Genomic DNA, 27500 nt, shown 5'->3' on the forward strand with positions numbered 1-27500 from the left:
AGTCCTGATTCTCCATGATGATTGTAGCTCAGATCCAGCTCTTTTAGATGGGAGGGGTTTGAAGACAGAGCTGAAGCCAGAAAACCACAACCCTTCTCTGTGATGAGACAATCAGAGAGCCTGAGAGAGAGAGAGAGAGAAAGAGAGTGTATAATGTTGTTCAGTGGTCTAGGAGAAAATGGTCTCATATTTTGTTGTTGATAAGAGATACCCTGTGGAGGCCCATGGTCCTCGTATATGTATAGTGTCTATATGTTAATTTGTAGTTTGAAATGTTATGTGTGTGTGTGTGTGTGTGTGTGTGTGTGTGTGTGTGTGTGTGTGTGTGTGTGTGTGTGTGTGTGAAAACTGATAACACATGACTAAAATACTAATAAACTGCAGAACTGCTCCAATGCTCTAAATAAATGTTCAGGCACCCACTGTGCTTGGCCTCTGGCCTCATGCCTAACTGCAAATCACAGCCATGGTGATATCTGCTACCCACACCACTCTCACTGGTGCCATATTGCAAATCACAGCCATGCTGATATCTGCTACCCACACCACTCTCACTGCTGCCATATTGCAAATCACAGCCATGGTGATATCTGCTACCCACACCACTCTCACTGCTGCCATATTGCAAATCACAGCCATGGTGATATCTGCTACCCACACCACTCTCACTGCTGCCATATTGCAAATCACAGCCATGCTGATATCTGCTACCCACACCACTCTCACTGCTGCCATATTGCAAATCACAGCCATGCTGATATCTGCTACCGACGCCACTCTCACTGCTGCTATATTGCTTACAGTTTTTGCCTATTGCTTACACACGTTTTGCAGCATTTGGCTCATTATGTCAAAACTCTACACACAGCTATATAAGACATAGCACTTGTGGATAAACAACTCACATCTATGCCAAAATTAAACACTGCAATCAAAACATAACACTCCTTTCTAAAAACCAAATTTTTGCAACAAAACTAAACACACAAGCACCATTTGAATTATCCTACATATCACCAGTAACACACTGATGTGCTTTACATGAAACACTGCCGTCTTTGTATTTTTTTAAAAAAAAACTTTTTTGATCATTTTCTCAGACCTCGTCTTCTGTAAAACTCAAAAGTTGTAATCAATCAAGAGTTTTACAAAAAACAAACATTCTTACAGAAATAAAGAGAAATAGATCTACAGTACATAAAGAATGATGGGGTGACAACAATGGGATAGTCTATCCAGTGCTAGTTATAGTTCAGTGGGAATGCCCCTCGAGGATCAAGCATCGAGGATCGAGGAGAGATGTTGAGAGGCACCCATAGCTCTCAAAATGGCTTACCTGAGGCCTATTTGTAGTGCTAAGGTTCAAACCGATTGGTGTTATGTTTTCTGTGCCCGTGTTTTCAGGTGTATAAGTAAGTGCTTGCAATTGCCAGATGAGTTTAGCATTTTGAACAAAGTGTTTTCCCAATGATACCAGGGGATTTTGTTTTTGCACAAAGTGTTTGTAAGAAAAAGTATGTAGTGTTTTGCAAAAAGGGTTTTGCAGAAAGAAAATGTGTGTAGTGTTTCGCAAAAAGTGTTTTGCAGAATTGCAAACAATGTGCAAAGCAGAGAATGTGTTTAAGCTATGGTTACACTGTGTGTAAAGTATAATACAAGAACTTTAGGTATTGAGGCTTTGGTGTAAACATTTGATTTTAGTGTGTAAGCAATAGGCAAAAACTGTAATCCACAAACAAATCTTGAAACTCACAAATCGGCTCAAAAGTTGGACAGTTCGCTGCATATAAAAACTCAGTATTAGTGCTTTCTTTGTACATCCAGTCCTGAGTTTTGGCCATTGTGATGTTGCTACAAGTATGTGTAAGGGCATTTGACCGGCATGAAATCGGCATGTCTCCGACTAACCGGCCAGTCACCGGTCATGGGTGATCACGTGAAAATCGGCAGATTCCAGTCACCAGCTGACAAGAAGGTGCATCTCTAATAAGTGCACACTATCTACCACAATCATTCAAAGTTTCAGTGTGAACACCCTCACACACTCAAATTAAGTATAGAAGTGCGCCAATTGAGACGCAGTGTTGGTGTGTATAGGCCTTAAGACACATATAAAACACCAACCAAACCATAATATGCTATGTTAGTCATAATAATAATCCTTTACAAAGACATGTCTGACTAACACCAACCTTAAGGTCTGCAGTTTGCAGTGGGGACTAGACAGTCCCTTAGAGAGAAGATGGACTCCAGAATCTCCCAGGTCATTGTGACTCAGGTCCAGCTCTATCAGGGAGTTTGGTGACTGTAGAACAGCAGCCACAATTCCACAGGACTTCTCTGAGAGTTTGCATTCAGCAAGTCTGCATAACAACACGAGAAAGGATAAAATATTGCCCAATCACACAAACACACTCACCCACCCACACCCACCTGATACACCTGATACAAGACATTAGGCGCGTTCAAGTTGGCTGCGCAGCACAAAAACTGCGCAGCACAAGATGCACGTGGTTAAAAATCTGTCCACGATGGTCTAGATGGGTGTGTTTTCGACTCGGCAGTCGGTATCACATGGCCTCAACTTATCGCGGGAGCAAGGCGTGGCCAGGCGGCTGCTCCGCAAAAGAGCAGCCGGTCTGGAGGTACTGCGGAGAGCAGCGGAGCCTAGACCCTGCCTTCATGACGTCAGGTCTTTGCCCTAATTGGCTTTTACATCCCTGACGTGTGTGCAGGTGTTTAGATGCCTCCCCATATCCACAAGAGTCCGGTGCGGGTCCGTGCCTCGTGATTCGTCACATGGTCAAGTCTAGACCACGGGAAGTAGAGAGTGTACAACTTCATAGCAGCGTTTGCATCCCCGCCCCTGCTGCCACCGGCAGCTCTCGTTGCTGCAAAAGGTCATTTGGAGTTGAACTTGAACACGGCTTATGTAGCAGGACTAGGTCCACGCCCCTTTTTTTAGATAGCTTGGCGGGGCCTTTAGTGGCTCTGGGCAATTGGAGTTGAGCCAATCGGCACGGGGGGAACGGGTATAAAGTTTTAAGCTTTTATGTTGAAGGCTGACGACGTAGCCACACGACTGTCTACCTGACTTCAGCCCTCACCGTTTCCCGGTATTGGCCTCTCCTCTGGCCGGTTCTGTGTGTCCGCCGACTTTCTGGTAGGTGATTGTTGCCTTGTGTTGGTAGTGACGTTTAGGTTATCAGAAGTAAGCTAACGCAAACTTTGGGGTTTTTAGGAATGCAGCTAGTCGCTGAACATCGGCCTTCATAACTGACCATCTGAGCGGTAGGTCACGTTAACCGTTTTTAAAGTATGTAAACTTGCGTGGGTTTTAATTGTATGTTCTTTGTGTAGCAGATCTCGGGCGTAACAGGGAGCAGCAACATCAAGGCGTCTTGGTCCCAGTTCCGACGAACGCTGCTGTTTTGTTTTGTCTTGTTTTGTGTTGGTTTTGTCTGTTTCATTCTGTGTGCTAGATTGGCTGTGTTTAGCCACCACAAACTCAGCCCTCATTGATTAACTGAAGTGACGACAGGTGTGCTGCTGTTGGCTCACGAGTGACTACGAATTCAGTTCGGTTGTGGAGGCTATTCCCAGAGGTGGAAAGTAACTAAATACATTTACTCAAAATACTGTATTGAGTAGCTTTTTTGTGTATTTTGTATATTTTGAGTAGTTTTTAAAAATCGGTATTTAAAATTTTACTTCATTACATTTTGAGTGAAGTATTGTACTTTGATACATCACAAATCCAATCAGTTACTTGAGTAAAAAAAGAAAAGAGGAAAAAAGTGAATCGTCGGAACTACAAAGGTGACAATGATCAGCCAATAAGGCATGAAGCTGTCCACTAGCGATGTTCAACTAAATTCAACAAAAGATAGCCTACTTTATGAATTGTTGTGCTATAGGCCTACCATTTTGCGCTTTAGCAAAGGAGAGTGAGAGTGACCTTAGATGGTCTTTATTAGCCTATTTATATACAAAAAGGCAAACTTTACATTTTGTCTGACATTCATTTTGACATTTACAGTTTTTTTTGATTGCTTTGACCTGGTTGAAGAAACTGGTAACCTCTCAGTGTGGAGTTAACCCATTGTCATTGTTTTGACACACTTCCCGCACGCTTTTGCAAATCAGTTAATGCAGATGTCATTCAAAGCAGTCCAAACTCCATTGCTTTAGCTGTGGTAACCAAACAGAAACTATATGCTCCCATCTCTTAGAAACTTCTTGCCCAGTATGAAATCACTGAAGCACCTGTTCTGACACTGCTTCACACAACTTTTCAATTTGCATTTTGCAATCAGTCTGCAGGCTTACAGTAAAAGGTGCCATGTTGTGTGTTGTAACTTGTAAGCATGGATGGTCTAAGGCAGATGAGAGTGAGAGTAAGAGGTACAGTAGAGGGCTCATATACTGTGTATCATACTATATATGTGGTTTCTGTTGGAATATTTCATTTCTAAGCCACAATCTCAAAAAAAGAATGAATACTGCATTCAATAACATTTGAAAAATCATTGTATATGATTCTGGATCTATTTTTTGCAAGAAAGCAAATTGGCACTGATATGTAAGCTGCTGACCAGTAATGCAGACTCACATTGAGAGCTGAATTTTGTATTTTGATGCCCCTTGTCTAATGACTGATTGACAGCACTTGTGTGCAAGTTGTGTTGTTTGAGGGCAAAATTTGCTTTTGGTGTTTTGGCGGAGTAAGAGCCTTTTCCAGGCAAAATTAGTCATTTTGACCATTGGTGCCACTGTTTAGAGCCTTTGCGTTAACAGTTTTGAGTTGACTACTGCGTCAAAACAATTAAAAAAAACCCTGTAATTTGGACATTGAAATATTCAGGTGAAATGAAATATACAGTGGAAAGCATACATAAGCAGAAATAGCACCTACTTTCTCACAACAAATTAGTATTAACCCTCATGTGCCTGACCGCTCTAGTTTTTAAAATGTTAGAACTTTAGTATGATTTTTCATATACTGTAGATCTCCATTTCTCAAGGTTATGGAGTAGCCTACTGTCAGTATGAAAACAATCGGTATTACATGGCAATTTAGCTGCCTTAGCTGCCTCCCTAAACAAAAAAAGTAACTAAGTAACTTTTACTTAAAGTACATTTTTAGTGAACTACTTTTTACTTTTACTTGAGTATATTTTCAGATGAGTATTGTAACTTGTACTTGAGTAATATTTCAGCAAAGTATTGGTACTTTTACTTGAGTACAATATTTTAGTACTTTTTCCACCTCTGGCTATTCCTTAGCTTGTTGCACTGCGTGTCATGATTTGTCACCATAAGCCTGCGTGAGTGATTGTGATGATTTTACTATTTGCTGTGACAACTGAGTGCTGTGCATTAGAGTGTTATTTTATTCACGAGTGTCTCATTCCCTGAATAGTCACCTCTACTGACTTTAGCGAACTCACTCAGGAGAGTACTACTGCTGTTAGCGAACCCACACTGGAGAGTATTACTGCTGTTTAGCGAATCCACACTGGAGAACCATACTGACTTTAGGGAACTCACTCTGGAGAGTACTACTGCTGTTTAGCGAATCCACACTGGAGAATAATACTGACTTGAGCGAACCCACACTGGAGAGAACTCATTCATGTTTTTAATGTAAATAAATAAGAGTTTATTTTTGGAACACATGCCTCTCTGGTTTTCTGTGACCCCGAACCTGTGCTGCCTGGTAACTTGTGATACCTTAATCCAGTTTCTAAGAATTCATATTCTGGGGGGAAGGGCCTCAGATGGCGTAGTCGACATGTGTCAAAATAGAGCAAACCACCCACTTTGCCACAACTAGTTCACATGTACTTGGGAAAAATTGCAAATCACTCAGTCACGCACCTAAACACCTGAAAGGTTTGTAATGTTAAAGGAATTATCCGGAGTAAAATGCACTTTAGATCAATTTAGGGATGATTGGGAGTACATAGTTGACATCACATCATGTCATTCGGATGTATTTTGAGAGAGTTCGATTCTACCGTTTTTAACCAAAAACTCGTTAGCATGGAAGTGACCGGGGCACGTCCTTTCGCCACTACAAAACTCTATTTTTATATCCCTTCTACTGTTCCAAACAACATTACGCTTATGTGGTAGTGAGTAGAGGGTCCCTAGAGCCAAACCGAAGTATCCCCACGTCTTTATGTGGTCGGATAGAGAGTCCAGAATGAATTTAATCGAGTCAGTACCTTTCCGGAAATGCTGTTGAGACGCTGCTACAGCTGGGCAACGCTTTAACAACACTTTAATAACATTTCCGGAAAGGTACGGATGACATAATGTGATGTCAACTCAACGTATGTACTCCCAATCATCCCTAAATTGATCTAGAGTGCATTTTACTCCGGATAATTCCTTTAAGAGGACAGAATTGTATACACATGAGCAATTTCACATAAGTGGCACTTTATGGCACACCATCAACCACAATCCTGTAGTGAAGATGGAATTTCTCACTTCTTCAAATCAAGATGTGAAAAAGTGTCCACCAGGCACATTTGCAAAAGCTCATTAAAAAAAAACGGTGTCATGAAACAGTGAAGTGCATGTTAACACAAGACTATTTCACCTTTAGGCATCTTTAAAGATTTTATACCGTCAGCCAAGATTGGTAGTAGACTAGTCTGGGTGAACCCATTGACGCCTGTTTCCAACTGACTTTCAGAGACGTAATCAGCAATGAAATTAAACTTGCAATAGTGCATTAAAATCTACCAAATCCATTTCAGAATTGCAGCAAGCACATCTTGTTGGTAATTATCGTTTTATGATAGTTATTTACTCAATTGTAAAGAAATAAAACAGTCCTAGATTTTTGGTGATTCAGGAACTAGACGTCAATGGGCTCCTTTCCAGACTGAAAAATTCAAAATTCAAATTTGCTAACAGGTTAGTCTGGGTTCACCCCAGGTGGTAGTAGACTAGTGACTTCACTATTATATTGAGTCACTATAATTAGCACAGTCTCGCTATCAGAAACTCACCGTGCCTTTCTGCAGCACCTCACAGCTGGGAGCAGTCTCCTGCGTCCCTCATCTGATGTGTTGTATTTCTTCAGCTCAATCTCCTCCAGCATATCCTCAGACATCAGAAGCATGTGGGCCAGTGCTGAACAGTGGGCAGGAGATAACTTCTGTTTGATGTTCTTTGGTGATGACAAGTATGTCTGAATTTCTTTGTGCATGGAATCATCATTCATTTCAAATAAGCAGTGGAAAAGATTGATGCATCGTTCAGGAGAGAGACCTTCTCTGTTGAGCTTCTTCATGTACTGACATGTTTCCTTGATACTATAAGAACTGTTGTGTGTGTTGCTCAGTAGACCTTGCAGAAGTGTGTGATTGCTCTCCACAGAAATGCCCATAAGAAAGCGAAGGAAGAGATCCAGGTGTCCGTTCTGGCTCTCCAAAGCCTTATCAACTGCACTCTTCAGTAAAACATGTAAATTGTCTTTCAATCCTAGTGCTGATTGAAGAGAAGATAAAAATGATGGATTGAGTTCATCTCTTTCCTTTTCGCCGAGGAAGCATGTCAATGCCTCGAAGTTCTTAGCCAAATACGAGTGAAACACAAACACAGCTGCCAGAAACTCCTGGACACTCAGATGCACAAAGCAGTAGACCTTCTTCTTTTGAGATTCAACAGTTTCTGTCTTGAAGATCTCAGTGCACATGCCAGAGTACACTGAGGCTTCACTGACATCAATGCCACACTCTCTCAGGTCTTCCTCATAAAACATGAGGTTGCCATTCTCTAGATTCTTGAAAGCCAGTTCTGCCAGCTTCAGTAAAATGATCCTCTGAGATTCCAGAAGTTTCTTTGTATCTGTTTCAGATACACTCTGATACTTCTGATCCTTTCTTGTGGTTTGGATGAGCAAGAAGTGTATGAACATCTCAGTCAGCGTTTTGGGAATGTCTTCGATGTTTTTCTTTTCCAGCATCTGCTGAAGTACAGTAGCTGCAATCCAACAAAATACTGGAATGTGGCACATAATATGGAGACTCCTGGATGTCTGAATGTGTGAGATGATTCTGTTGGCCTGACTCTCATCTCTGATTCTCTTCCTGAAGTATTCTTCCTTCTGTGGATCATTGAATCCTCGTACTTCTGTTACCTGGTCGATGAACTGATCAGGAATCTGACTGACTGCAGCTGGTCTTGAGGTTATCCAGATGAGTGCAGAGGGAAGCAGAGTTCCCTGAATGAGGCTCGTCATCAGAACATCCACTGATGATGTTTGTTTCACATCAGACAACTTACTGTTCTGCTCCAGGTCCAGAGTCAACCGACTCTCATCCAAACCATCAAAGATGAACACAACCTGACAGTCTTTGTATCCTTCACCATCATTCAGCTCCTTCAACTCAGGGTGGAAGTCAAGCAGGAGCCTGTGAAGACTGTACTGATCACCCCTGACTAAATTAAGCTCACGGAAAGAAAGGGGAAACATCAAATCTACATCATGATTGGCTACCCCATCTGTCCAATCAAGAATGAACTTCTGAACAGAGACAGTTTTTCCAATACCAGCTACACCTTTGGTCATCACAGTTCTGATGTGCTTCTTCTGTCCAAGTAAGGGCTTGAAGATGTCGTTGCAGTTGATTGGTATGTCTTCTGTGGATTGAGATCTGGACGCTGACTCTACCTGCCAAACCTCATGTTCCTTGTTCACCCCTTCACTCTCTCTTCCTGTGATGTAGAGCTCTGTGTAGATCTTATTGAGGAGTATCTCAGCTCCTGGTTTGATGATGCCTTCAGAGATGTTCTCAAACCTCCTCTTCAGACTGGCTTTGTGATTCTTTATAACTCTCCTCAGGTCCTCATCTGTTTAGAAATGACAAAACAAGTCATTTAAAAGTCATCATTAAAGTCAATAATAAAAATTATTAATATTCTCATGAACTCACTACAAATTGGCCTACATCCACAAGCACTCGTAAATAAAACCTGATCAAATCCAAAATGTATACTCACCTAATTCCCTCTTTCTGCCTGGTGTATGTCCAGTGTGCAGGTGTCTCCTGGGTCCTAGATCCTGGGTCAGATCAGCCCTTAACCTGCAGGGACATCAGACAAACAACACTTGGACTAATGCACTAATTGCTCCACTACTGATTAAATCTACTGATTAAAATGTGCACTATGCACCTTTTTTGTTATCTGCATCTGGTTTCATCATGTTAATAAATTATATACACGCAACTGTGTGGGCTAAGTAAGCCAACTGAAAAACAAAACCAGCAAAGTACTGCTCTTCTGCAATTAGAATAGAATAGCTGCAATTAGAATAGAATAGAGTATATACTTTTTTGATCCCGTGAGGGAAATTAGTTTCTCTGCATTTAACCCAATTTAACCGAATTAGGGAACACACACAGCACACACACAGCGAGGTGAATCACACACTAACCCAGAGGAGTGAGCTGCCTGCCCAACCAGCGGCACTCGGGGAGCAGTGAGGGGTTAGGTGCCTTGCTCAAGGGCACTTCAGCCGTGGTGGACTGGTCGGGGATCGAACCGGCAACCCTCCGGTTACAAGCCCGAAGCCCTAACCAGTACACCACGGCTGCCCCGCAGGTAGTGTACCCATTTAAAAATGGCACTGTTGTCTCTACCCATAACACAATAAACAGCACAAAGCATTCTGTGTTTGATCAGACCTGTTTAAGCGTTTTACAAACGTCCATCCAAGTTTGGATCTGTAAATCTCTTCCCCTGTGTTAAGGTCCAAAGCAGTGTGTGTGTGTGACGAAAGCTACATACTACCACTAAATAATGTGACTGGATTAGAACTTTACTTTCTCACAGATGCAATTAAGTTTTGCATTCACTTTAATTGTTGTGTCAGTGTCTGTCTGTATGTAAGTAAGTAAGTAAGTAAGTAAGTAAGTAAGTAAGTAAGTAAGTAAGTAAGTAAGTAAGTAAGTAAGTAAGTAAGGTTTATTTATAGAGCACATTTAACCACAGCTCACACTGTCCAAAGTGCTGTACAAAGTGCATAAACTAACAAATAAAAAATAGGATATGTAGAATTACATGATGTGACTTACAGGATATGTAGAATTACATGATGTGACTTACATGCCTACAGACTGATAAAGTTACTCACTGTAGACCTGATGGAACTGGTTCACTGCTAAATGTGGGCATCACATCCATGGACCGATCACTCTTCATGGACACACAGCTGGGCACTGGAGATGGAGGTCTGTGTGTCTGTGGGCTGGTTACATAAGGAGACACAAGAAACTGATTAACATCAACTCATTGAGTAAATAAGCATACAGTGCCCTATCAACTCGCCTTAGTTAAAGGAATAGTTCGGAATTTTGGACATAGGACCTCATTTCCAACTTTACCGAGGTGATATAGGTCGGTGGAGACCGTTTTTATCGCGTTTAACCCCTTCCTTCAGTTGCAGCATCCCCCTTTGATAACGCTGGTTCTTAGCTAACGCATTTCTACGGTAACATCAGTCTGACATCAACAACAGTCTTACTCACTCCACCGCACACCCGAGAGGCCGAGACAAGTCAATTAAAACGTCAGACTATCGATATACGTGTCCGTGTTGATAGAATAATTTTAGAGATAAAACTAACCTTGCAACTCAATGATTTATTACATTTTGAGGGACTAGTTTCAATCCGCCACTGCCATACAGGGAACAAAGTAGGCTATTGCAATGCGATGCAAGGTTAGTTTTATTTCTAACATTGTTCTATCAACACAGGCATGTGCATTGATAGTCTGACGTTATCATTTATTTGTTTCGGGTGTTCTGTGGAGTGTTTTCAGTGGCAGGCTGGATGTTACCGTTGACTTGCGTTATCTCGGCACCTAGGTTAGCACGAGATGAACGCTGCAACTCAAGGAAGGGCAGAAATTCACTGAAAATGGTCTTCACCGACCTATATCACCCTGACTAAGTTGGAAATAAGGTCCTATGTCCAAAATTCCGAACTATTCCTTTAAGGGAATAACGTACAGATGGTACGGGTTGAGAATGCTCCTTTCTTTCCCGCACATCGGGACTCCCGAAGCATCGGGACTTTAATTAAAACTGCAACCGCAAGGGGGCAACATAAGACCGCCTTAATAAAATGAAGGTTCGGCTCATACCGGAAAACACGGAAAAACCCGAAGACACCGCGCTGGTGACAAGCGGAGAAAAGAGACATCACGCTCGGCATGTCAGATTGCAGTTTCAGAGTTTTCGAATGTTTTACAGCGTACCTCACAGCTGGCTCTCTCACTCGACGTAGCCTATATAACTCAGTCAGTCCAGCAGAGATGCCAGAGCAACGTTTTGGTCAATGGAGAGGGAGAGAAATGCTCCGCATATCCGTCTCATTTAATCCGTCTCATTTAATCATTAAAATGAAGGTGATGACTGGCGAAATTATAATCAAACGACGTTTCAATAAACTATTGTTGAAATTAATGAAAATGGTTTTAGAAGCCTTCAATTCAACCTGAAAGACTCGATACAGGCAACCTTAGATTAATTCATTAATTCATTACGGTTACAAGACCGCATTTCCGTGAATAGGCTATTATTGTCAAGGCGAAGACGAAAGAGATGGACAAGATGGACATTAGGCTACATTTATGCTAGGAATACTTAGAAATGTGTAGGCCTATAGGCTATTTTAAAACGGAGGCATGTTCATTTTTAACCGGCGACGCTGGGTAGCTTACCCAGCACTTTATCACAGATTTTGTCCCCACCACTTTCGACAACTGAAAATAAAATGTATTTAACAGAAATATCTTTAATAGGCCTACATGCCTATCATGTCACTTTACTTAGGCCTATAACCGTAGGCTACATGCATGGAGAAGATTGCGCATTTTGTAACACATTGTAACAATGGATGGTCAGATATGCGATAGGGCAGTGAGGGTGATTCATTGTAACCATCGACTAGTAGGCCTAGCTCCGCAAAAGAAGTTTCTAGCAACTTAGAATATATGGATCTCGTTATGCATGTTCATGTTGATTCAGAGATAGACATAGACTACCGTGGGCTACTGTGCGTCAATATAACAGCATTTTATCATGTGGTGAATTAATGACTAACGTCAGTTTAACATGTCAGAACTTTTGATCGGCGTTTCAAGTGCAAGAGGCATCTTAATCATACGTCAGCGACCGCGGTTCAAAACTTACTCTACGAACCTCCGGAACCCATTAAGACAAGAGGCATTATTTTATTAAAAAGTTTTGCGATTTTTTTATGATTGCGATGTCTGCTGAAAAGAAAAGTTAATATGTGAATTCGTGGTTCAGCGCGCACACACACACACACACATTTTAATACCTTTATTTGTGTTCACATTTTACAATGAATTTCATTGAACACAAACAATTTTAGACACCAGCATTGCAAACCCAGTAGCCTATGTCTCTGGTCTCAGTTCATGGGTACATAAAACAACGCCTTCTCCATATGTGGTCTAAGACTGGAGCGGCGTTTTGTTCTCGCACATGATAAACTCTCCCACTGAGCAGCGCTTTTTTGAAAGCAAGCCTCAGTGCGGCGACCAAACACATAGTCCATAAGAGTTTTCCAAACAATGCTTGCATCATCTACATTAACGGTGGCAGTTACAACGGGTGTGCGTGCAGCTAGATGTAAGAAAGTTATTTGGGTTTAGATGTTAACACTTCCAAACAATTTCCATGAGCGACTTTCGCGTGCTGTGGCGTTACCGGCCTGCTTCCGACTTCGGGCATGCGCACACACACACACACACACACACACATTTTTACATTTACATAATAGGGCTCGGGCACACGCCTTGCATTCTAGGAATATCGCCGCCATTTGGTAGCGCACTGAACGTAATATCCATTCATTCAGATGCACAAGACAAGAAGCAGAAATATAGTAGCGATTTATTCTTTTCCTCTTGCGATCGTGGGTTGCACTGTTACACCCCACTACACAGCAACATACTACCAAGAAGGCAAAAACTAAGTAACAGGAACACACTAAAAGGCGGGAGTAAATCCATAGTAATCCATAGTAAACTAAGGAGTGAAGCTGCCAATGTGGCTGTGCCTGCGAAGTTTTGATGTCTTGATCCCGAGCCCTAGTGTCAGGAAGTGTCTGTCGAGAGAGAGGGGGGAGGGAGGCAATCGTCCTCAATGCCGTATATAGGTAGGCTATAATGTCTAGTGAACTGGTTAGACAACTGTGGGGGAGGGGGAATGATCGCACAAGACAATTGCTCTTCATGAAATGGGTAGTCTCACAGACGTTTGTCGATGTTTAAACGTAGCCTACTACATCACTTGCGAAATCGGACGTGGCACATAGAATTATTAGGCTACTGGATTTAATATAGCATAGACTTTGTTCATCCTATATTATCCTATATTAAAATGTAATGTGCTGCGGGGAAGCATTGGGGAAGTCAGTTTAAGTTGTCCTGTAACAATTTGCCTCTTATTATAATCAAGAGTATGCAGCCACTACGCACATAATAGTCTAGGTTACGGGCGGATGCGAGCAATCCCATGCAAAAGAAGGCCTTAAGTTAACGGACTGAAGGCCTGTTTACATGTCAAACATGCATTAAATCTAAGAAACGAAAAACACAAATATCATGTATTGTGTCGTAAACAGTTAATGACTTCGTGGCCACTATGCGCAACTGCATCGCGCAGTGAGCTGAAGGATAGGAGGACCGACACTTATTAACACAAAGCTTTGTAAAGCAATAACAACCACCCCTCAAAGTTCATTGTCCATAAGTCCAAACTATAAGTATAAAAATCTGACAATCCAAAACGATAACGAGATCTCCCAGAAACGAAAAACAAGTTTGTTGAGTAGCCTAGTCCTTCCAACAATCTCAGCTTTTGCGTTTGTTAGATAAAAGGCATTCTGTCCTGCTGTATTCCAATGAGAAAAAATCCACAAGGTAGGCTAAGGGTCACGGTAATGCAGCATGCAGGAATCTATATACGCACAAAACGAATATATCGGCCAAAACGAATGAATGGGTTGGAAGAGTCGTCTGGCTGTGTCAGCAGACTGCAGTCGGTCTCGAGGGGTTAAATAGCGCACGTACTTGAATTTTAATCTGAAGAAGACCACACGAAAATCAAATCAAATCAAAAAAGAAGGATTTCAAGTGTGCGAACCTTTTTCCATTTTTTTTTATGATTTAGCCTACTCTTGTTCTGCACCTTGACCGGGGATGTGCACAAACTTTTTTACTACACTTGAATTTTAAACCAACTCTTCTCTAGCCTATATCCTATAGCCATACTTTAATAATCAGATGTTATGCTCATTTTTGTAGGCTACACCTCACCGGCAAGCACGCACGCAAATGCTGCTTTTGCACATCTACAATATTGGCCAGGCGATATAGAATAGGCTTTTAGGACTGTATTTTGCCTTCGTGCAACTTTAGTTGTGCTCAATCTAAATTATTGTCAGTAAGGATAGGTCATATTACCAAATGGCGAACCTCGAAAATTATTTAGGATATAGAGCCGTGTCCATTACGCATGCAGTTATTTTTTAGGCTATTGTTTTATTTGAGTGTTTTTGTCTACCATGGCAAACATAGTTTAAACGTTCTCTCTAAACTTATGTATTTCCAATCGGCTTTCACAAAACCGATGAGGTCCAGATCTCAGTGGCCTCATAGCTGCCTACAGCCATGCATAGTAAGCCTAATGATAGCCTAATAGTTATGACATTAATAGCCTATTAATGACCTCATGTCGGAATGGCACGTTGTTTGAAAAAAAAAAGTTAAATAGGCCTAGGCCTACCGCCGAGTGGGGATATGTCGGAATGAACAGCGGATACCAACTGGGTTGTAAAACATTACTGTATTCGTTGATCTTATCGATGCAGTCCTTGCGGCCACTTCTCCCCATCGTAGGAAACGTTCTGTTTAGTGTTGACAACACAAAGGCCTTCACGTTGTGTGGCAGTGCTTGCTTGCCCTTCGATCCCTCCCAGTTGGTGGTTTTGCACTTGTCCCTGAGTTATAGTCTATATGAGTAAGCGCTTGTGCTCTAACCGCATAATAAAAGAAGCACCTGCAGCAGTGCTTATGGCAAGGCTATTAACACCTGTCACTGAGCTATGGACAAGCAGTTATGCTCGAAAATTATCATAATAACAGACACACCTAATTGTATGGCTCTATGTTTAAACACATCAAATTAGCAAGCATTTCCGCAGCAACGTTTGCTTTCTTTTTCTGTCGGTCCGCGGTTGCTTGGTCAATTGCGCAGCAAATTATCAGATCACCGGACCTAATTTCACTCCATGTCTCGCGGACCAGCAGCAGTCTCCACGTTTCGCGGCCCATAGCTGCATTAAAGTGTCATTAGGTTGTAGGCTATATGTTTAGTGATTTCTTTGTGTGTTTTTCATTGTAGTGTGTGTGCATTGAGTAGCCTAGTTCCTTATACGGAAGAAGACTAACTATTACTTATATAGCCTATTTCTTATAACGAAACGCGAAGAAAAAATACGAGGACTGACCATCTCGTTTCTCCGTGTTTCCCCCAATACCATGGCGACAAAGAGAAATAAATATGATTTGACATTTAAGCTGATTGCTGACAAATTTGCCACACAATTCGGGAGAAGCAGCGGACAGGAGCGCCACCACAAGCAAGCACTTCTAGCCCAAATTAACATGGCAACGTTGCCTATGACTAAAGTGTCTAAGTAGGCTAGTAATATTACATTTGATTGGTAGCATGTTTGTAGCGCGCCAGTTTACCCATCCCCTACATCAAAACAGCTTAGAATCAATCAAAGAATCAGCTGTGTCGGCGTTAGGCTGTAGGCGATTTTCTATAACCATTTTCATTCATTTCAACAATGGTTCATTGAAACGTCGTTTGAATAATTTCGCCAGTCATCACCTTCATTGTAATGATTAAATGAGATTAAGGAGTCGACTATTGACGGATATGCGGTCTTCATCATTTTGAAATGCGGGATGAAACTTTCTGCCACCTGGTGGTTGTTTGGGTACATTGCCTTAGCCTCGAAATCGAAAATCGGCTTGACGGCCTGCGGGATCTCTTCGGGAGTCCCGCGGGAGAAGGTGCATTCTCAACCCGTACCCACTGTAGTTTAATATGAAAAAACGGTGAAGTGTTCCTTTAACCTCACAACCATCTCATTTCTACAGTGTGTGTGTATGTGTGTGTGTGTGTGTGTGTGTGTGTGTGTGTGTGTGTGCACGCCTGTGTGTGTGGTATTGCATTTTAGTGACTTTTCTAAATAGCTTGTAGCCTATAAAAACTACAGACTGATAACTACTCACTGTAGACCTGATGGAACTGGTTCACTGCTAAATGTGGGCATCACATCCATGGACCGATCACTCTTCATGGACACACAGCTGGGCACTGGAGATGGAGGTCTGTGTCTCTGTGGGCTGGTTACATAAGGAGACACAAGAAACTGATTAACATCAACACATTGAGTAAATAAGAATAAGTTGCTGTTTTCTAAACACAGACAGATCTACATGATGTTCATCCGGAGAGCAGGTTAGAACTTTACTTTGACATGGATTAGAAGATTATATTGTTCTTACATTCACTTTTCTTGACTTATCTCAGCCATCTCATTTCCACAGTGTGTGTGTGTGTGTGTGTGTGTGTGTGTGCGTGCGTGCGTGTGTGTGTGTGCGTGGTATTGCATGTTAATAACATGTATAAATAGCTTGTAGTGTATAAAAACTGCAGACTCATAACCACTTTGTTGTTGTTTTCTAAACACACAGAGATCTACATCCATCCTTAGTAGAGTGAGAACTTTACTTTGACATGGATGAGAAACTTCTTCATTTCACCTTTTATCTTATCCATCTTACTTCTTAAGAGTGTGAGTGTGTGTGTGTGTGTGTGTGTGTGTGTGTGTGTGTTTGTGTGTTGCTATTCATAAGCTCTACAGATGAACACCATGTGGATCTGTATCTGTACATTAGACCTTTACTTTGACATGGATGAGAAGTTATACCTTCTTGCATTCACCTTTTATCTTATCCATCTAATTTCGTAAGAGTGTGTGTGTGTGTGTGTATGTGTGTGTGTGTGTGTGTGTGTCAGTGGCGGACCGTCAGGGCCTTCAAGGCCTTCTCTGAAGGCCTAACTATTTTCAAATGAATAAAAAATAATAACTCTTTAATAATATTCTACATCGCCATTTATTATTTGCTTCTGTTTCTCCTTCCCCGATCGTTCTCGACTCGACTAGCCTAACCATTACTACCGCTGTCCGCTATGCGATTTGATTGACAGATTGCGTGAACAAATAACGAGGGGGTGTGATATCCACTTGTATCCAATCGTATGTCTTCCCTTGTTCACGCCCGCATCAGGCCTTCACAAGGAATCACTGCGTTTTCGGTACCTAAGCAACCCTTAGAAATCATATGTTTTGATTCGGGTTGATTGATGGCTACATCTGACATGTCAGCCAATCAAAACAATGTATTACGACGAGGTAGGCAGGTCTGACGGCTGGTGGGCCTGCAATGTTCGAAAAGAATACCCGGAACAGTTTGTCAGTCATCACGAATTTTGCCGCTAGAACTATTTGTTTTGACGTTCGACTTAGAGCTCGAGCGAGTATCTTCTGTCAGACATCCACAGGTACTGTGTGTGTGTGTCATTCATTGTCATCCCTCAACTCGCACCCGCTAGGTGAATTTTCCAATTTGACAGGTCGATGGCGCTATCTACAAGAGAAACGTGTGATTTAGTTTCTGACTTACTCTCAACACCATTTTCGAGGAGAGATTTCACTGAGAAGATGGATATTGTGAGAAAAGGTCGACCGATGCCTCAGTTAGCACTTAGCCAGGTAAGTAAAAACTGTGTGAGACATTTCCAGGTAAGTAACTACCAACGTTACCCGTGGCTTACTGGATCAACGTACAATAATCGACTGTACTGCTTCGACTGCTTGCTTTTCTCCAGTGACCGTGGTGTTTGGAATTGTTTAGGCTTCTCTAATTTGAGTTGTCTTACAAAGGCAGCGCTTAGACACCAGAATACAACTAGCCATATTCAGGCTACAGTATCGACAGCTACATTCGGAAATAGCAGGATTGATTTGCAGCTTGATGAGCAGCGGCGACGTGCTACTGAGCTGCATAATGTTCAGGTGAAGAAGAGTCGGAAGATCCTGAAAGATCTTATTGACTGTGTTGTTTTCCTCGGGAAACAGGAGTTGTCTTTCAGGGGTCATGACGAGAGCACCACCTCTACCAACCGTGGTAACTACGTTGAGCTCCTGGCTTTTTTAGCGGAACGCGATCCTGTTTTGCAACACCATCTCACTACCAACAGAGTTTTCACGGGGACGTCAGGTAAGATTCAGAATGATTTGATTCAGGATGTTGCTTTAGTGATGTTGGATGACATTCGGTCGGAGATCAGTCGGGCTCCATATATAGCTGTGATGGTGGATGAAACCACAGATGCAAGCAATGCTGCGCAGATGTCTCTGGTCCTCCGTTACGTGACAGATACCGGTGTGAAAGAACGCTTCATGAAGTATGTCGATGTGACTCGGGGCAAGAGGGCAGGTGACATCGCTGCTCTAGTTCTTAACTTCTTAGAGGAGTATGACTGCATGCATAAGGTTGTAGCGCAGTGCTACGATGGTGCTGCTGTAATGGCATCTGGCATTAACGGCGTTCAGGCTAAAGTGAGAGAGCAAGCTCCAATGGCTTTGTTCATCCATTGCTATGCTCACACGCTTAACCTTGTTTTGACTCAGGGGGTGTCAAAGATCCGAGAATGTAACGTGTTCTTCTCTCATCTTTCTGGCTTGGCGTCGTTTTTCTCTAGATCTCCAAAACGCACAGAGTTACTTGATGAGATTTGCGAACGGCGACTTCCTCGAGTGGCACCAACGAGATGGCAGTACAACTCCCGATTGGTCGGGACAGTACTGGAGAAAAGAGAAGCTCTTCTGGAAGTTTTCGAGACCATTCTTGAAAACCATGATGAATATGATCAAGATGCTGTGCGGAGTGCAGATGGATACGTTCGTCTTCTGTGCAGCTTTGACTTCTGTTTCATGCTTTCCACTTTCTCTGGTGTGTTCACCCATGCCGACGTTCTGTTTGACATACTGCAGACCAAAACACTGGACATGCAGTTCTGTCTTAACCGGGTGAATGAGTTTTGTGGCTTTGTTGAACTTGAGAAGGAGAGGTTCGACAGCATATATGCATCCACTATGCGTGAGGTAGGGGCACCGAGAACGCGCAGAGGTCACCCAGACGAGAATGTTCGCGGCCGATATAAACAACTCCATGTCCAGATTCTTGACAGCATCGTGATGCAGATAAGTTCTCGTTTCAAGGATCATCAGAGGCTTTCATTCCTCTCTCTTCTTGATGCCTCAAAGTTTGCAGCTTATCGAGCAACATTTCCAGACGCGGTTTTTGACAGCTTGAGGGCGAGCCATGGACCATTGTTCGATATGACACGATTAAGATCTGAGCTCAGCGTTATGTATGGCATGGCGGACTTTGAAGGTAAGAGCCCATTTGATGTTTGTCTGTACCTCCAGCAGAATGGATTAGAAAGGAGCATGCACCAGCTGTATGCCCTTGCTTGCTTGGCTGTTACCATTCCTGTGTCCACTGCTTCAGTGGAAAGATCCTTTTCAGCTCTGAAAAGAATCAAAACGTATTCCAGGAACTCAACAGGACAGACACGGCTATCCTCTCTTGCGCTAATGGCCATTGAGACAGAGCTGCTTCTGAATTTAAAGGCTAGAGATGTTCTGCATGACCGTGTGATTTCATCATTCACAAAGAAGGAACGGCGGCTGGATTTCACCTTTAAATAAATTAAATGCCATGTTGCCATGTTCAGAAAGTTGGCATACATACTGCATTTTGTCTTCTTGATTTTGGCATATCTAGAGTCTGCATTGTGGGACATGGGTATAGCTGAGCCACTAGAAGATACCATATTTTCAGGTAAGTAGATTGCAGGTAAGTATATTTGTACTTTTGTTTTTATTACTTTTCAGAGAGCGCCAATGAAATACCACCAACCCTGGCCTATTTCCTGAAACATCGTTCAATAAGATAAGTACCTTTTGGTTATTAGTTTTAATATTCTATTCAATCTGTTGTATCATGATATGTTATTTAATACCTGTTTTTCCTGTATTTTCCAGTTAATTCCTGTTAATTCTATTCTGGCTGTTCTCCCCTCATCTACATATCAGCTCCTGGCAGCATTTCTGGATGTCAGTCCAGTTGTGCCAGTGAAATGTAAGTACTCTAACACAACTGTAGTTGAGAACACAGTAGCTGTGATAAAGATAGATGTTTCAACAGTAAACATGTTGGTATAAAAGTAAAAGTGTTTGTGCAAACACTGTAAAAATTATAACATTGACTCATTTCATGTTAGGTATTGTAAAGAACATTTTCAACTAAAGTATATACAGTATTATTATGACCGCCGCTAGCGTAGCTAGCGAAGCGGTCATATAGTTGTTGTCAAAGTTTTTTTTTTTTTTATTCTTTTTTCCCGTCATTTTTCGTCAACGATTCCCGGGACACCGTAACACCGGAGCGCATGAAACTTGGTGGGCATGTAGCCCCAGTAGAGTTCTATGGAAAATTTTCGTTTCGTTCCAGGGGGTCACTCCACCCCCGCGCTGCCCCCGCCCGAAGCCCAAAAATGACAGTTTTTCCTACATAACTACCTGAACCGTGGCACCGAGGATGACAAAATGTTTATGGTATGTTGTTCTCTAGAGCTTGCATCAACTTAGCTTATAACCAGTCATTTGTGATTTGCCCCCCCATCGTAAAAATTGAAAATGCAATGTAATATTGCTTTAATTGACCCTATCTTCAGATGAGATGTTATGAACTGCACCAAATTTCATGTGTATGATTAACCTGACACCCTCTGGGAGTATGCCAAGTTTTGTGGAATTTCATCCATGGGGGGCTATAAAATAAATGGATTTATGTGTACATTCAGGACTGTATACCCATCGGCCAGTAGATGGTGGTATTATCTGGAGTCTAAATCCCCCCCTGGGGATTTCAAAAACTGTTCCAAACATCTCAATCTCTGCTAGTTTTTCTCCTAGAAACATATAAGTGACACCATTAGAAACCTTTAATCAACTAGTTTCCAAATATGTTTTAAAAGAGAATGGTTGCTCTGGGTGCAACAAACATGCAGGAACACACACACACACACACACACACACACACACACACACACACACACACACACACACACACACACACACACATAAATACACACACACACACGCATACCTACACACACACGCACCACTACATACACACATGTACATAAAACATTATACAAACACATGCACAAACACGCCCACACGCATGCACACATACACCCTTAAACACACACACACACACACACACACCTACACACACATGCACACACACATCTTTGAGTACATTTTGTGAGACCACCGGAGCTGAGAAGTGAGTGTGTGTGTGATGTACTATAGTGTGTGGGTGCGTTTCTGTGTGCCCATCTGTGTGTTTGCATGTGTGTATATGTGTGTATGCATGTTCTGTGTGTGTTCTCTTTCTTTCTCTCTCTCTCTCTCTCTCTCTCTCTCTCTCTCTGTGTCTGTGTTATCTGTGTGTATTCTGTGTGTGTTCTCTCTTTCTCTCTCTCTCTCTCTGGGTGTGCCTGTGTGTGTGTGTTTGTGTGTGTGTGTGTGTGTGTGTGTGTGTGTGCGTGTGTGTGTGTGAGTGTGTGCCTGTGTATGTGTGTTTGTGTGTGTGTGTGTGTGCACACGCGCGCATGTGAGTGTGTGTGTGTGTGTGTTATCTGATATTGGAGTGACAGTGACGGCAGAGAACACAGTGAACATATACTCAGAGACACATTAAACACACACACAAGCAGACACACACTCACACTAGACAGAGAAGCACTCATACACAAAAGCAAGCGCACACATGCTGAAACGTCTATTCATCTAGCCGTACACCTTGACCTAAGGATGCTAGGAACGTTAAGGCCTAACTTTCCCTAACACAACCACGATAATACCTGACCCTATTCTAAGACATACAAACATAAACACTCTCACCGTGAACCATACAGTACCGACCAAAATGTCACCCACACATCACAACCCAAGCCGTATGACCAGAACCTCTTCCCTCAGGCCAACAGGGAAGAAGCCGAGAACAACCTTTGACTTACCCCACTTTCCTCCGGATACGCAGGCACTCACGGACTAAGGCGCACCGGCCCGACAACTGATCCCTCACGGGTCACCTCTAATCTCCCTTGGAAAGAGTAGGGCTACTTCATGCACACCGGGAGGGAAAGAACCCCTTAAGATGGAGACTCGGACCAAAAAGATGTCTTTCTCTTCCCCACTGGAAGCGGTTTTATTAGTTTTTTTTGGTTCCAATAAATGTGATAGTAAAGTAAAAATCCAATAAAAGTCAAAGCTAAAAAGGTATAAAAATAGGACTGGAATACAAAATAAAAGAACAAAGAAAAACCTACTGACTAAAAGTTAACATCCCAATCACCATGCAGGTTAAAAAGCAACCACAAAAAACACAAAAATTCAACAGGAAAACTGGTTCAAATAAATGTAATACAAAAGTATTTCTGTCTTCTTCCCAATGTTAACTAAGAAGCGACCCTGCGTGACCACCCCCCACCAGGTCCCAGCAGCCCGCTTCCTCTGTCGCTACATCTCGAAAAAGCGCAAAAACCAAAAAGCAAAAGCCCAAAAGCAAAAGCCAAAAGCAAAAAGCCAAAAGCCTCGAACTTAGCTTGTTCTCTCTTTTTATACTCCTTTCCCTAAGACCCCAACACTTCACCTCATTCTGGTGTCAACCGGTTTTTTTGACAATCAGATGATTTGCCTTGCTATGACCCCTACACCACATTGACGTGTGCTTTTCTGGGTATTGTTCCATTCAGATATCTCTGAGCACCTTGTGTTCTTTTGTGGTTTGTCTTGAGTGAGCTTAGCAGACAGCCTACCCTCGTGTGGTTATATGAACATCCTGTGCACCTGCAGTCACCACATACCTTACACAGGCTTACATTTAAAAATGATTACATTTCAAACATAAAAATGTGAAATACTTCAAAGTTATATCATTGGCCAAAACTCCCTAACCATTCCTTGTGCTTGGGCATCTCTCACATTTTATTCACACAAGGTTTGGTTCACAAATTTAATTTCTTTTTGTGTTTTCAAAGTCTTTCGGCAGCATGGTTCGTTCCAAATTTGATACATTTATTTTACAATGCACACACTCATTTACATACATAAAAGTTGCAGTAGGGATGGAGTAGGCGATGGAAACACAAGCGTGATTGATATTTGCGGAGAGAATGTGCAGGACTGAGCGGCGGTCATATTGTGTATCGCTTTGCGGTACATCTAGTTCTGTTTATGTTTAACATCTTATTTCATGTTAGGTATTGTAAAGAACATGTTCAGCTAAAGTATATTATACTGTTTATGTATGTTTCAGGGTATCTTAACAACACAGACCACCCAGTGAAGTGGAAGATGGGGAAGAAAGAAGTCAACACCCATGAAGATCAACTAACTGCACTTAGTTAAATAAATAAATGTTCCTTGATTTTAATATCAAATTTATTTTCTGCTGTGTCATTTCACCTTAAGTAGTTGCTGACTGATAATGTAGCAGACCTAATGAAAGTACATGAACATCATGAACAATTATAGAACTTTCATTGTTATTGCATTTTATTTCAACTTCAGCCTATGGTACACTGAATCATAAAAGTCTAAGGTTAAATAACATTATCGTCTTAAATGCATCTCTATTGCTCTCCCCATCATCGAAAAATGAAAATACTTTAACCTGTCAACGGGTCAAACGAAAGCGTGCATTGCGAGACAAGCCTAATTGAGACGTGTTTGCACTGCCGAGTGCGTTTGGTGTTTAAACATTGAAATCGCCGCTGCTGTCCAGTAAGCTGAATGTTTGGAGGTAAGTAACCTAGCCCTCTTTGCATTTGTTCGCCTAATAAAGGTGTTTGTAGGCCTAATTGATGAAGTGATGAAGATTTCTGCTCGGAGACCTATTGTATCGGAACAAGCAGCCTACTTGTTTGTATGACGATGGCGTTTTTAGAGCGCTACAAAGACTCGGGTAAGAAACAAATCGTGACTTTTTTACACCGCGAAATGCTTGGAAAGTGCACATTTAAGCGATGAAATGGTAAAAAAAATCTACGGGGGGATCCCCCCGTAACGCCCCCCTTTTAATGTGGTATATGACAATAAATATGCAGAATTGAAGGCCTAACCACTAAATGCACGGTCCGCCACTGGTGTGTGTGTGTGTGTGTGAGTGTTGCTAATATACGTAAGCTATATGTCAGATGCCTCATAAATCATCACAAACATTGTTTTTGTTAGAATAACAAGGCTCTCAGAATATAGTTTGTCTATTTGTCTGTACAGAATCTAAGCAATAACATGGCGCACTACATTTCAATGAAAACATGGCAGATGGTGTTTGCCACACTTTGGTGGGGAACTGCAGCACACACTACACTACACACACAACTACAAAAGGTTCACAGCAGTGTAGGCACACACACACACACACACACACACACACACACACACACACACACACACACACACACACACACACACACACTCACACTAGTCATTAGAATGCGTCTTGGGCAAATCTGATTGCAAGTGTCTCGTTCTAAAGACTGGTGTGAACAATGACCAAAACGGTTTGGAATCAGATTGTTCTTAACCACATGTGGAGGTGGTTTAAGACGCATATATCCACATATGTTCTGTAGTGTGAACGCTCAATCCGTCCTTATGCGACTTCGCCCATGATGATAGACCAATAGATAAACATTCTAAATTCTAAAGTTACATTCAACAGGTAAATCCGAATGCAAGTGATCAGCTGAGACGCACATTAGAATACTGGTGTGAACGAAATGCGTCTTGGCTGACCACTTGCAATCAGATTTGCCCAAGACGCATTTAATGACTAGTGTGAACAGGCTCACACACACCTCCAAAAGGTCGGTATGGTATTATCAGTCTAATGTCCACTATTGCCATTGAATTCTCTTTCTACTGCTGCTCCCATGAACATGTGGATTCATTTGTGCAGTTTACAAGTTCACTGCCAACACAGACAGGCACCAAATGATTCCAAACACAGACAATGAGGCACCAATGCAGCAGAGAACAGAGAGGGTGTGGGGGCAGCAATGATGTGTACTGCATCTGTGTATTCACTTACCCTCCATCAGAGTGTGTTGCTTTGCTGCTTTGTTGCACACAGCTGTGTGCTGCAGACTCTGGTCTGGGTGTTTTACTGGGACCTGCAGCCTCCTCTCTCTCCTGAGAGACACTCATCCTAGCAGAAGTGGGAGAGTCTCTCTGGGAATGGACATGAGACATATGTAGCTTTACCTCTTGTTTCATGTGTCACCGCATACTGTAGATTATAGCCGTAGCTAAACATGAACCGCTATCTTTGCTTTTAGCACTCTGATAAGATAAACCAGAAGGCACACAACACTAGCCTGAACAGCCAGACCCACATTACTGCCGCTAGGGGCGTCTAGATATCTAGGCTACAACATCACCGGTTATGCACAAATATTTTGGGCTTGATTCCATAATCTGGCCCTGGCAAAGGAATAGGCTATCTCGATTATGTTACAACGGCGTTAAGTAGTCTAATATGTAATGTTGGCAAGCCCGCATGCCATGGTTTGTTAGGGCGAGGCCTATCCTAAGGGCGGAAAATGTTCGTCGAAAACCTTCAGGTTCAATGAAATTCCAAATATTCCACATACCGAAAACATTAAGTGAATGACAACATGAAGACATTAAATAGTGGGTGTCTTACCTTAGGCTACAAACTGTGTGCCCTCGATACAAAACAACAAAGTCAGATGCGTCACGGAGTCAAACTATTTACTTTCGCTTTTACTTCAGAAGTCTCTCCCCGTGTGAAAGCGATTTTTAACGTAACCTTAATGGAATTTATAGTAGACCAGACATCCCAAGTCTCTCAGGAGGTCCGGGAGTCTCCCCCATATTGATAGCGGCTCCCTGATGCCCGCAAATTACTTAAAATCTCACAGAATCTAGAGCGAGCGAGAAGGTGCGCGCACGGGAGACAAACGACAGAGGAAGGGAGCTAGACCCGCGTGTGCTTAGGTGCCTCATGAAGCATCCTGATTGGCCTGTCTTGGTAAGTCAACCAATACAAGTTCAGTGTGGGCGGGCTTTTATCTCTTCTCCCGAATCAAGTGCATTGAAATACCTTTTTTTCTTTGATTGAATGTGTTTTCTTTGACAGAAGTGAATGTTTTTTTTGATTGAAGATACAGTATATTTTTTGATCGAAGCACACTTTTTTGCGATTGAATAATAAAGACACAAATCTACCTCCATAGTGACCCAAATTCGGGATGCCTCCCTGAAATTACTTTTTGCAGGTTGAGATGTCTGTGTAGGCTAACTGGGACAACATTACATTTCATGCTGTGCCAATATAATCTGTGACTTTTTAAAAGGCTATCCTGTGTGCATTTAGTAGCCGATATGCCTACTGCAGTGAAGGCTATCCTGTGTGCATTTTGTAGCCGATATGCCTACTGCAATAAAGGCTATCCTGTGTGCATTTAGCAATATGCCTACTGCGGTGAAGAAAGCCGACCTTCACAAAAGATTAAATGCAACTTAAAACTTTCTCTCATTTTCTCATATGAAAATAGATTAGAAACCTGTAAATGGGCAGATAACCTATAGCCACAGAATAACTGGAGCTGAAAATAATGAAATGATGTTATTATTATCTAAGCTAGTATTGTTTGAACATGAATACTCCCTAAAACACTAGAGCTTGAGTTTAAAATTGTACACATTTCAAATAAATGCCGTATTATGCACATAATGTACAGTAATATTCTACACACATCAACTGATGAAGAACCAAGGCCATGTGGACTAACGGTTATAAGTTCATGCCATCAGAATGTAGAATGCTAGCCTAGAAATCTAGTTGCCCCTAGCGGCAGCACATGTAATTTGGCTGGCGGGGCAGTCTAGGCACGATCCATAGAGCTTAGGAGCTAAGAACTGGAAAATCAAGCTGGCCAATCACAGCGTGTATAAAGTCGGTGGGCGGGCTTAACATAACTGACATATGACCAGAAGTTGCAAAGGTAACGCATCCTGCTACTTGAAAACAAGAAGATGATTCGTTTAGCGTTATCCTATTGTGGAGAGGGAATTTGAAAGACAACTGTTTATCCCACCCCTTCGATTGAGCCCTTACTACGGTGAGTTCCCAGACCCTACACATCTTGATGTGGGTCTGGCTCGTCAGGCTAGTAGAATGCTACAGTG

General features: G+C 42.1%; 1 protein-coding gene and 1 long non-coding RNA gene across 2 annotated transcripts in view; both read right to left on the minus strand.

Moving 5' to 3' along the window:
- The window catches only part of LOC134075248 (NLR family CARD domain-containing protein 3-like), a 26452-nt gene extending 16246 nt beyond the window's left edge, over nucleotides 1-10206 (minus strand). Inside the window, exons 1-3 of the mRNA XM_062530850.1 lie at nucleotides 10157-10206; nucleotides 9022-9104; nucleotides 7049-8871 (exon numbers count right to left, since the gene is read on the minus strand). Coding sequence (XP_062386834.1) covers nucleotides 7049-8871; nucleotides 9022-9104; nucleotides 10157-10206 — 1956 coding nt within the window. The remainder of the gene's footprint in view (nucleotides 1-7048; nucleotides 8872-9021; nucleotides 9105-10156) is intronic.
- A 6159-nt stretch (nucleotides 10207-16365) lies between these two features.
- On the minus strand, nucleotides 16366-26249 carry LOC134081262 (uncharacterized). The gene is made up of 3 exons (XR_009939524.1): nucleotides 25993-26249; nucleotides 25378-25517; nucleotides 16366-16479 (listed from the first exon to the last, which is right to left on the minus strand). It is a non-coding gene; the product is annotated as an uncharacterized LOC134081262 (long non-coding RNA).
- Nucleotides 26250-27500: the final 1251 nt, after the last annotated feature.

The sequence above is a fragment of the Sardina pilchardus genome, chromosome 1 (genome assembly GCF_963854185.1).
Source record: "Sardina pilchardus chromosome 1, fSarPil1.1, whole genome shotgun sequence".
NCBI lineage: Eukaryota > Metazoa > Chordata > Actinopteri > Clupeiformes > Clupeidae > Sardina > Sardina pilchardus.